The 10,967-nt window shown below is 39.3% G+C and overlaps 1 protein-coding gene across 1 annotated transcript; it reads left to right on the forward strand.

The window, feature by feature from the left end:
- Positions 1-1,617: 1,617 nt before the first annotated feature.
- LOC124959849 (olfactory receptor 51G1) lies at positions 1,618-2,583 on the forward strand. Its single transcript, XM_047518300.1, has one exon. It carries the CDS (start codon positions 1,618-1,620, stop codon positions 2,581-2,583), a length of 966 nt encoding a protein of 321 aa, XP_047374256.1.
- Positions 2,584-10,967: the final 8,384 nt, after the last annotated feature.

A 10,967-nucleotide genomic window follows, 5' to 3' on the forward strand; every position in this document is an offset into this window, starting at 1 on the left:
GATTAAACTAAATTGCTGAGGCTGGCTTTGAACTTGTGATCCTCCTGCCTCAGCTCCAGAGGTGTTGGAATTACAGACAGGTGCCACCATGCCCAGCAGGAATTCCTTTGTATACTTGTGTTCAGCATATCCAAAACTGAACTTAATCCCACAAACATTTTTCCTATATATTGTTATCCTTTTCAGTTCATCTATCATTTTTTATATATTGGAAATCTCTATACACATGCTTGCCCAAGGCAGGAAATTTAAAGTGTTTTTAAATTTATTTTTTAATTGTCTAACCTTTGTAGCAGTTAAGTTGCAATGCAATAGTAGAAAATATATGTAAAGGTGATCACATAAACTCTGAACTATACTGCCAGGGTTGGAATTTTATCCTCAACCCTTACTCTCTCTCTGTAGACTTACCCAATTATTTTACCTCTGTGTGCCACAATTTCTGATCTGTACTCTGTTCCTAAGAATAGAACCTATGTGATAATATTGGTGTCAGAGTTGAATGACACAATTCACATTAGACATTTAGAAAAGTAACAAGTCTATAGCATATTTAATAAATAAATGTTATTTATTTTAAACTTCTTATGCATGTGATAAATAATATACTAGTCACTCTGCACTTGCATGCACAGAACATAATACAGCATTTTGCAATGTAATTGAATAATACTTCTTGCAGGCAGAGCAAAGGACAACCCAGTTCATGCATTTTAAGAATCTAAACCTGTTGTCATAGCAACACAAGTCCCAAAAGCACAGTTGACTCCACATCCTTCAGATTTAGTTTTCTCATCTTAAGCTAAAGATTAGAGGTTTTCCCCAGTTATTTTAGATTTCTCTTTGTTTCGTGTGCTTCAGATTTGATGCACAACTCTTCTGCATCCCCACCTCTATATCAAAGACCACCTTAACCAGTCCAATATCAGAGACACCCATCTTTCCTGGTGTCTTGCATGACAAAGTCCAAAGTCCCCTTTCCTAGAATTATTTTTTTCTGAAGGCCCAGCTTCTTCTAAGATGTTATTCAGTTCCAGGTTTCAGATTTACATATTACCATTGGCCTTCTAACCTACCAAAAGCTGTTATTTAGATTCAGGAAATATCTCTCTCTGGTCACAAGTTTCAGTTTCAAGGAGTTCAATAAACAATTACTAACCACTTCCTCTGGACTCCCCTATAGGCTAGGCACTATATGTGGAATGAAACAAAATACCCAGGCAAGTTATAAATACATTTGAAGGCACATTACATACACCTAAGCCTGGTGACAATTATGTAAAGTGATGTATAGTACCAATTCCCCATATATATGGTACAGATTCAGAATAATTTAGTTATTGAATTGGAGAATTTTTCAGGGATTAACATAATAAAAAGTGTTATCTGAGGAGATATCATTAAACTGCTATGAGTACCCTCAGATTCTCCATCAATGTTGGTCTCTTAGCAGTTTAATGTAAAGACTAATAGATCCGGAGCCCCAATTTCCTCCCATGCCATCTGCAGACCCTTCCTGACTCACAAGTCCTGGCCAAGTGACTGAGAAATCAGCCTTGTCACTCTTCAGGGATCTCTTTCTATATCACAGGTTGGTACATCTAAAATTGTAAAGCCATGGCCATTCCTTATAACAGCAGTCTCCAAAAATCCACCTTCTTCCTGACGGGCTTTCAAGGTCTGGAGGAGTTCCACGGCTGGATTTCTATCCCCTTCTGCTCCATCTACCTGACGGTTATTCTTGGAAACCTCACCGTCCTCCACATCATCCGTACCGATGCCACCCTCCACCAGCCCATGTACTATTTCCTGGCCATGCTGGCCCTCACCGACTTGGGCCTTTGCCTTTCCACACTGCCCACTGTCCTGGGCATCTTCTGGTTTGATGCCAGAGAGATTGGCCTCCCTGCCTGCTTCACTCAGCTCTTCTTCATCCACACCTTATCTCTGGTGGAGTCATCAGTTTTGTTGTCGATGTCCATTGACCGCTATGTGGCCATTTGCAACCCCCTGCGCTACTCCAGTGTCCTGACGCCTGTACGTATCATCAAGATAGGGTTGAGCTCCGTGCTCAGAAGTGCTCTGCTCATCCTCCCCTTGCCATTCCTCCTTAAGCGCTTCCAGTACTGCCCCTCGCACGTGCTGGCCCATGCCTATTGTCTGCACCTAGAGATCATGAAGCTGGCCTGCTCTAGCATCATTGTCAATCACATCTACGGGCTCTTTGTTGTGGCCTGCACTGTGGGTGTGGACTCCCTGCTCATCTTCCTCTCATATGCCCTCATCCTGCGCACTGTGCTGAGCATCGCCTCCCACCAGGAGCGCCTGCGGGCCCTCAACACCTGCATCTCCCACATCTGCGCTGTGCTGCTCTTCTACATCCCCATGATCGGCCTGTCTCTTGTGCATCGCTTTGGTGAACATCTGCCCCGCATTGTGCACCTTCTGATGTCTTACGTTTATCTCCTGGTACCACCCCTCATGAACCCCATTGTCTACAGCATCAAGACCAAGCAAATCCGCCAACGTATTGTTAAGAAGTTTGAGTTCGTACAATCACTTAGGTGTTTTCAAAAGGATTAAGGTAGCATGAAGGGAAAAAAGGTTGGGGTATAATGCCCCATAGGTTTTTTTGTTTGTTTGTTTGACTTATACTGTGGAAAAATAACATCCTCTTAATTATCAACCAAAAAATTAATTAACTGTGAAATATACAGGCTGTGTATAATTTCCTGGGGGAAATTAGCTACCTCTCTGTTCTTTAGTTTTCTTAATTGAGGAATGAGTATGGAAGCAAAGGTGGGAGCAGTGTCACATACCTATGATCCCAACTACTAAGGAGGCCAATGTAAAAGGATTGCAAGTTCAAGGCAGAACTTAGCGAGACACTTTTTAAGATAAAATAAAAGGCAAAAGGGTTGGGGATGTAACTCAGTGATAGAGTACTTGCTGAGCATGTACTAGGTTCTGGGTTCAATTGTTAGCAACTCAAAGAAAAAAAAAAGGAATAATTATAGTACCTTTCTTCCTTAGAAAGATGGAGTGACAATTAAATGAGAAAATTCATGCATTTCCCTAACACAGTGACTGACAGAAACACCATTCTCAATAAATATTAACTACTATTATTTAAGAAAATTCAAAAAGTAACACAAGTTTCATCTTTCAAATCCTCTGGTGAGTGGAATTTGATGATTGCTCTTTCCTTAACTTATCTCTTAACTTATTTTTGTTACTTTATTGTAATCATAATGTTTATTCATTGGCAAGCTATTTGCACATATCCTCACCCACACTCCCAGTGATGGCTTTTCACAAGGGTGCTTGCTAAGCACACATACACAAAATTAAGAAAAGGAGAAAGTTCCCTGGGCATTTGAGGGAAGGTGCCAAATTGAAATAATACAAAACTATTCATGGATAATCAAAAAGGCAATTGAGGCTGAGGTTTATCCCTCTCCATCTGAGGTAACTATTCAAGCATCTTGATTTCTTCCTTTAGTTATTATATATATTGCAAGGGTGGAAAGGTGGGAGAAAAGCATGCAATGTTTTCTTTATGAGATATTTCCCTCATCTCTGGGCCCAGCCATGTCAAACAACCCATGCACACAGACTACTGTGGTTCTTTCTTACTGTTTTTATGTCTCCAGAGTGTGTGTTTTCTGTGCCACCCTTGGTACTTATGTTCCACTTAGCTAGTTTGTACCATTTTTGTACAATACACATATGTCTAGATACATACGGAGTAATTGTAACACTTTATACTTTCATGGAGGTATAAATGTCCTCCTCTAGGACTTTCCCTGGAGTCAAAAGGAGGAAAAAGTTTTGGCTCTGTAATTTCTTCTCTTTCCAGTTGCCTTGACCTAACTCTAGTTGCCAAAAAGGAAGGCATAGTCAGAGAACATGTCACCACAAAGGGAAAGCAAATAGAATGGGTGGAGCTATGAGACAGTGGGCTACATACAAAATGATCAGTTTTAGATCCTTGACTTTCCCAAGGCAGAAGATTATAATAATAATAATAATAAACATGTTTGCATAACTTTACATAGGCACATACAGATATGAATACATACAAAAGGACACATTTACACAATGGCCCATGTAGTTCAAATATGTAGACCCATGTAAACATTCATCCTAATGGAACTGCACGCTTCCTAGCGTCCTGGGTGCCTGCTGGTTTCATCACTGTGGGATTGTTGAAGAAGCCTGCTTCAGTCAACTCTTCTGAATCCACATTTCCTCCTTCCTGGAGTTCTTAGTTCTTCTCACAATGGCCTTGGACCTTTGGGAAGTACTTGCTCCCAGCTTGATGTGTACTTCAATGTTCATTGTTTCTAGAGTCACAGAGGCTACTGTTCTTGGCAGGAAACTGACCCTTGCCCTCGCCTTCCTGTTCTAAGGTAGTTCCATTATTGTGGATGAGCACTCTACCCATTGCTCTGTGTATACCAAGAAAACAGGCACTGTCAGCAGCATTCAGGGTAGAGTAGCAATTGCTGCTGGTTTCAGTATAATACACCCTCCTTCTTACCTCCTACCCTCCTGAACACGTGACCCACAGGATGGTATTGGAGCTGGCACTGTACACCTGTTTTGCTCACCTCTGCATTACTCCTGTGGTAGATGGAGATTGTCATTGAAGAATCTCTTTTTCATTTCTCAAATGACTTGAATTATTATCACCTTCACCATAAAAATGCTAACTTGTTTTAAATGGCTCTGTGTTCTCAATGATTTTAGTGTCCTTTTTTACCTAAACGTTGATTGAAATGTGTGCATTTTTAAATGTTTTAATGTTTGTCTAGGAAAACATTGAAATTATATCATTTTGTTAAAATTTAAATGTTCTCAAACTGTCTTCATTAAGTCCTATCTTATTATTATTAAAGAGCTGGTTTCCTTTTCAGTGCCCTTGTAGACCTTTTAGAGAGTAGGTTCAATGAGAGGAATTACTACAACCAATATCACATACTAATAAACTGGAGCCCAGAACTACGTGCAGGTCTTTATGACCTCAAAATTTGAACTTTTTGAGATTGTGATGTTTAGACTTGGTGAACTCAAATTTCCTACATAATATCCTGTGTTTTCATTACAGAAGATACACGGCTAAGATATAGAGCAAATAGGATTATCTTTCCTATATATGAAATATCTTTATGCTCTTTCTATTAAAGCTATTGAAAGAAGATTCATCAAATATTAATCAAAATTCTCTCCCTCCCTCTCTCTCTCCCTCTTTCCATACAAAAGGCATTCAAGTCTAGTCAAAACATATCTAATGATAACTTTCTCTTCCAAGAGTTCGGCCTTAAATAAGTTTTACTTAAGATAGAATGTTATGGTTTAGATATGAGATGCTTTCCATTTCTGTTAATGCAGAAATGTTCAGAGGTAAAAGGATTAGATTATGAGGGCAAAAACCATACTGGTTCATCCTAGTATGAATGGACTCACTGGGTGGTAACTAAAGCAGGTGGGGCATGATTAGAAGAGATGAATCTCCTCTAATGCCCTGGTGGAATGCCCTGGCAGGATGCATCTTCCCTATGGTCCCTTTTCCTTTTTTTCTCTCTCTCTCCACACCTCCCAACTGTCTTGCTGTCATAAGCAAAGCAACTTTCCTCTCTTGGGCCCTTCCACTGTGATTTACTGCCTTGCCTTGGGCCCAGAACAATGGAGTCACTCACGTACCAATTGAGATCTCTAAAATGATGAGCCCCAAATAAAATTTTTCTCCTCTAAGTTGTTCTTATTGGGTATTTTCATCACAGCAATGCAAAAACTAACTGATACAAACAAGGAGAATAAAATGCATCTGTTATTATATACAAAATATTATTTTTTATGAAATATTTGCTAAATAGATGAATAGATGGTTGATAGAATTATGGATACCTAGGTGTGATGGACTGAATTATTTCTACCCAAAATTCTATGTTGAAGTCCTAACTTGAAGGACCTCATGATGTAACTATATTAGAGATAAATTCATTAAAGAGATAATAAGTAAAAATAAGGTTGATAGGATAGGACCATATAACTGGTGTCCTTATTAGTGAAGAAATTTGGATACTCAAAGAGAAGCCATGGATTCACATGCAAATAAAAGGTCATATGAGATCATAGTAGGAGACTAAGAAAAGAGACCTCAGGAGAAGTCAAGCCTGTCAACATCTTAATCTAGGATTTTGTTGGCCCTCAGCACTATGAAAAAATAAATCCTTTGTTAAGCTACCAAGTCTATAGCATTCTGTTATGTAAGACCTAGTAAATTAATATAACAGGTAACTATGATGGGTAGTAATTCTAGGCTAAAAAATGAAGATATATACATAATTATGGAGGAAAGAGGAAATTCTGATTGTGGAATCAGACTTGTGAGGATATCATAAAGATGATGGTATGTGAAAATTCCCAAACTCTGTGGTTGTCATATATATCCAGTTTTCTGAATCTAACAGGAAAGGACAAGGCCCAGAAATCTGCACTTTAATAAGCATCACAAGAGATTCTGATCCAGATCCTCTGGGGACTACTATTGAGTCCCTCTGGTTCAACACACTTCCTTGTGTATACAGCATGCTCACCACAGAAGTGAAGCCACCAGAGGAGGCCACAGGGGCAAGCCAGGTCAATGAACTAGAATAAACTCTTGTGACTGGTTTGGAGACTCTGGAACATTCTTTAATATTTATACCTTTACACTCTCAAGAGAGATTCAACAAGTTCCATATCAATTATCTGAGTAATAAAAGCACTGAAATGGCTCTCCCTTCCTGAAGTTAATTGTCTTCCCCATCGGTTTTCCCAGTGTCCAAAAAATGAATGGTTAACTCTTCATATCCTTGTATTTGCATATAAAAACTCCTTTTCAGGTTTTTTGTTTGTTTGTTTGTTTCTTGCTTTTTATAATTCTTCCTTTCTTTTGTTTTGTTTGGTACTGAGGATTCCACCCAGGGCCTTGTACATATTAAGCAAACACTCTATCAGTGAGCTTCACCCTGACCCCTCCTTTTCAGCTTTAACAGAATCACCTTGCTGTACAATGGAACGCCAAAACTCATTTCTCATATATAACTGTGACTTAGTACCTATTAAGCAGCCTCTCTCCATTCTACGTTCCCCTTTCTCTCCCTGGGCCCTGGTAACCATTATTCTACTCACAACTTCTAAGACTAAGAGTGAGATTCTGTGGTATTTGTCTTTCTGTGTCTAGCTAACTAAAGAGTACTTTAAAAATATCACATATGGTTATCTATGCCTAGCATGCACAAGGTCACTTCCAATGTACATAAATTGGAACTGTGCTGTACATACATGCAACATTATCAACAGCACCCACTCTACTTTCCTGAAATTGCAGAGTTTGTTCAAAATTTTCTCTGGGTCCTTCAGCAGTAGCAACGAGAACATGGCATGCACTGGGCTTCTCATGTGCAAGAGCTATCCTCTTCTTTTCCCTTTCCCCAGAGGCTGAGGTAATGAGGTCCAGGAACCTAACCATGGTAGGGAATTACTTGAAGATCTCAAAGGGTCTCAATGGTACCTCTGGCACTTGTATAAAATCAGGGATTTAAACATCCACCCTCTGATTCCTCCATACCTCTCCTGGCCTGTTTTCAGCCTCCCTTCTTCCTGGTTGTGAGGGGCAGAGCCTCTGGACTAACCTGGGTATGTGATAAGTCAGTATAATAAACAGATGTTTGATGCTCAGCTGTGGAGCTGAGATCTCAGAAGAGTAAACCTGAGGTGGAGAAGGAGGGAAGGCAAGGAACTTTGCCCATGAAAAAGGCTATAGAGGATACCTACTGAAGATGGAAACAGCTGCACCCAGATCTCATTAACTTTGTGGGATCCCAGATCTGGTCTTAGCAGTAGCTCAGAAAGCAGAAAACAGCTTTCTCTCATCCATTCACTTCCTTGGTTTCTATCCAGAGAGCTGCCTCCTTTACGGTAACAGCTGGAATATTAATGTAAGCAAGTTGATTTGGGCTCCGCATCTAGCTTAGTCCTAGGGACAGGGCTATAGAATCAGGAGTTATTACCAAAAATCAAAAAGTTAGATGAATAAGAAATAACCTGACCCTCTAGAAGGAATGCTTTTCTGTGACACAAAAGGATATTTTTATGAGTCACCACAGAGGATGAATAGAATCAGAAGTCATTAAATTTTCCCAAGTCCCTTCAGAAAAAAATCTCCAAGCAGAGCCACTGGAAGCAGAAAGTCAATGAATTAAATTTACTTCCCCATCCCACCCTACCTTTGATAATTGCTTTAGTACTAATTAGAAACAATGGACTCTTCCCCAAACTTGACAATATATACTCTGAATATAAGAAGCACTTAGAATCATTATCTTACCAACATCTTTCTGGTCAACAAGCTAAAACAAAATGTGATCTTTCCCAAACAGAAGTCTCTTGGATTTGTTATTCTGGAATTTCTTTCATTTCCATGTCCTTTCCTCCAGCCTATCTTCAACATTCCCTCTCTGGTTCCCATTCAGGACCCCACCCACTACCACTTACTCTTAGAAAGCACAATTTCCAATTCCAAAGAGAGTATGTCTTTAGCTTACCACAAACAGAAGGTAGGAACCAAACGTTTTTGATATCTCTTTATATCTTTTGTCATTTAACCTTCACCCACTAAACAGCTGATTTGTTAATTTAATTTTTCCCTTATTTTTAGTATGTGCTTTGGAGCTTCAGAAATTTAAGTTTGAATTCCAGCTTTGCCCCATGGACTGTATGACTTCAGGCACTTTATCAAATTCTCTCATTCTACATTTGCAAGTTGAGATAATAACGCTAACTTGCAAGGTTTCTCAAAGACCATAATGTGATCATTTTTGCTGTGGTCCTGGTGTATACATGGTGTATAGTAGACGTTTATTAGGGAATTATGTCTGTATCTTCCATCATTCTATCTCACACTGATGTCAAGAGAATTTTCTGCCTTTATTTTTATAAGTTATGCTGTCTTTTGTGACACAGCATGCCTGTCCCTGACAGGTAAGTTTATCCTGGCTTTTCTGAATTCACTGTGATGAATAAGGTAGTGACCACTGATGATGGCCACAACAGAAACTGAGGAACTTAATGTGAAAGCCACCTCTCCTTCAAGTGGACAATGTGAGTTCATGACAGAGGCTATTAATGACACTGGAGTGAAAGACAAAAAGTCTCTATATATTTATGTGTATTTCTCTGATCAATATTTTGTTCATGTTTTTTCTTTTTCTTTTTTTTTTTTTTTTTTTTTTTTTTCAGTGCTGGGACTAAAAACCCAGAGTCCCACATATTCAAGGCAAGTGCTCTATCACTGTGCTATATCACCAATTCATTTATTTATTTTCGATAGAAATCAGGAGTCAGTACTTTTTAAAGATCTATTAAACTTTGGTTTTTGTGCTAACTGCTGCTTTTTGACACTGAATTACCATTTATTAAAAAAAGGTTTAACAGTTGATTTGAGTCTTGACTCAGCAAAATGAACTCTTGCTTCAAACCCCATTTTGGCCTTTTACATTTCTTTGCTCTTATATATGTTCATAATTTTCTTTAAGTCTCTATTTCTTCATCTGTAAAATGGCACTATTATAAAAACACCATTCACAGGAGTTTTTAAGGAAATTAAAAATGTACCGAGTTACTAATAGTTAACTAAATAAAATTAAACTCTATTCATGTAAGAGAAAAAAGTTGAGCACCTGCTACATGCCAGGGCATATTCTAGGCACAGGCTTCATAGAGGCTAAGGAAGCAAAGCCTGTACCCTCTTTGAGCTCACATTCCAGTGGGATTATCCATGGGGTGTGAGGAGATCACTGCTCTAGAAGTCAAGAAACCTCAATTGGCATATGACTTCTGCCCCTTAGCAAAACTCTCAAACCTGTATTTCTCCATCTCTAGAAGAATGGGCCCTACCAGCATCATTCACCATTATTCTGTGGACTCTTGTGGACTTGGCTTCATGATAGAGAATGTGGCCTTGGAGGATGGTGCTGCATTCTCTCCCAGTTCCTCAGCAGTTGGATTCCTAGACTTCTGGGAAATGCCAGTTCCTGACTGAGTGGAGGATCAGGACTTTGATTTTTTTATGTAGCAGTCAGGAATAGCTTCACAAACAGCCATCACCACACGCTCTCCGGTTCATTCCAGAGTTGTGAGTTGGGCAGCATTCATGAACACTCTGGAGCAGGCTGGGCTTCTGTGTTGGGAAGATCAGAGGAGGTGAGTGAAGGGCTTGCCTTTGTCTAGGGTTACAGGTTTTATTTGACTGATGTAAGATTGCAGAAGAGCAAAGGAACAAAGCAAGCTAGAGGAAAGAGAAGATAAAAGAAATTTGGGGACATTGCTGAGGCAGTGACTAAATCCAATAAAAATTTAAAGCTGAGTTAGGTAGCACACACCTATTGTCTCATCTACACACACAGGAGATTGAAGCAGAAGAATCCCTTAAGCCCATGAGCTCAAAATCAACCAGACAACCAACTAAAAAAAAAAAATATCCCTAGAAGGCAAGGGAACCTGGTTGATACAATGGTCAGAATAATCAACTCACCCAGTTTAACTCTTAAAAGTAGCACAACATTAGCAAGTCATTTGACAATCCCATGTCTATCTTATTGAAACTACAAGATAACAAAATATTTCCTTCAAACAGTTAATAAGAGGAAGCCAGAGAGAAGAGTGAAACAGCCTCTTAGAACAACTGTATAGTTCCAGTTCTATTTCTATTTAATTCTAATATCTTTCTCCCTTTCCCTCTCTCTCTCTCTCTCTCTCTCTCTCTCTCTCTCTCTCTCTCTCTCTCTCTCTTGCTCTCCCTCCTCCCTCTCTCCCTTTCTCCCTTACATTCAATTTTTTCAAACTGCAATCAACAGCACTTCCACAATCCATTTCAGGATTTTGGAGGAAATCAGACTCACTCCTTCCCTCCACATACA

The sequence above is a fragment of the Sciurus carolinensis genome, chromosome 11 (genome assembly GCF_902686445.1).
Source record: "Sciurus carolinensis chromosome 11, mSciCar1.2, whole genome shotgun sequence".
In the NCBI taxonomy this organism is placed as follows: Eukaryota; Metazoa; Chordata; class Mammalia; order Rodentia; family Sciuridae; genus Sciurus; species Sciurus carolinensis.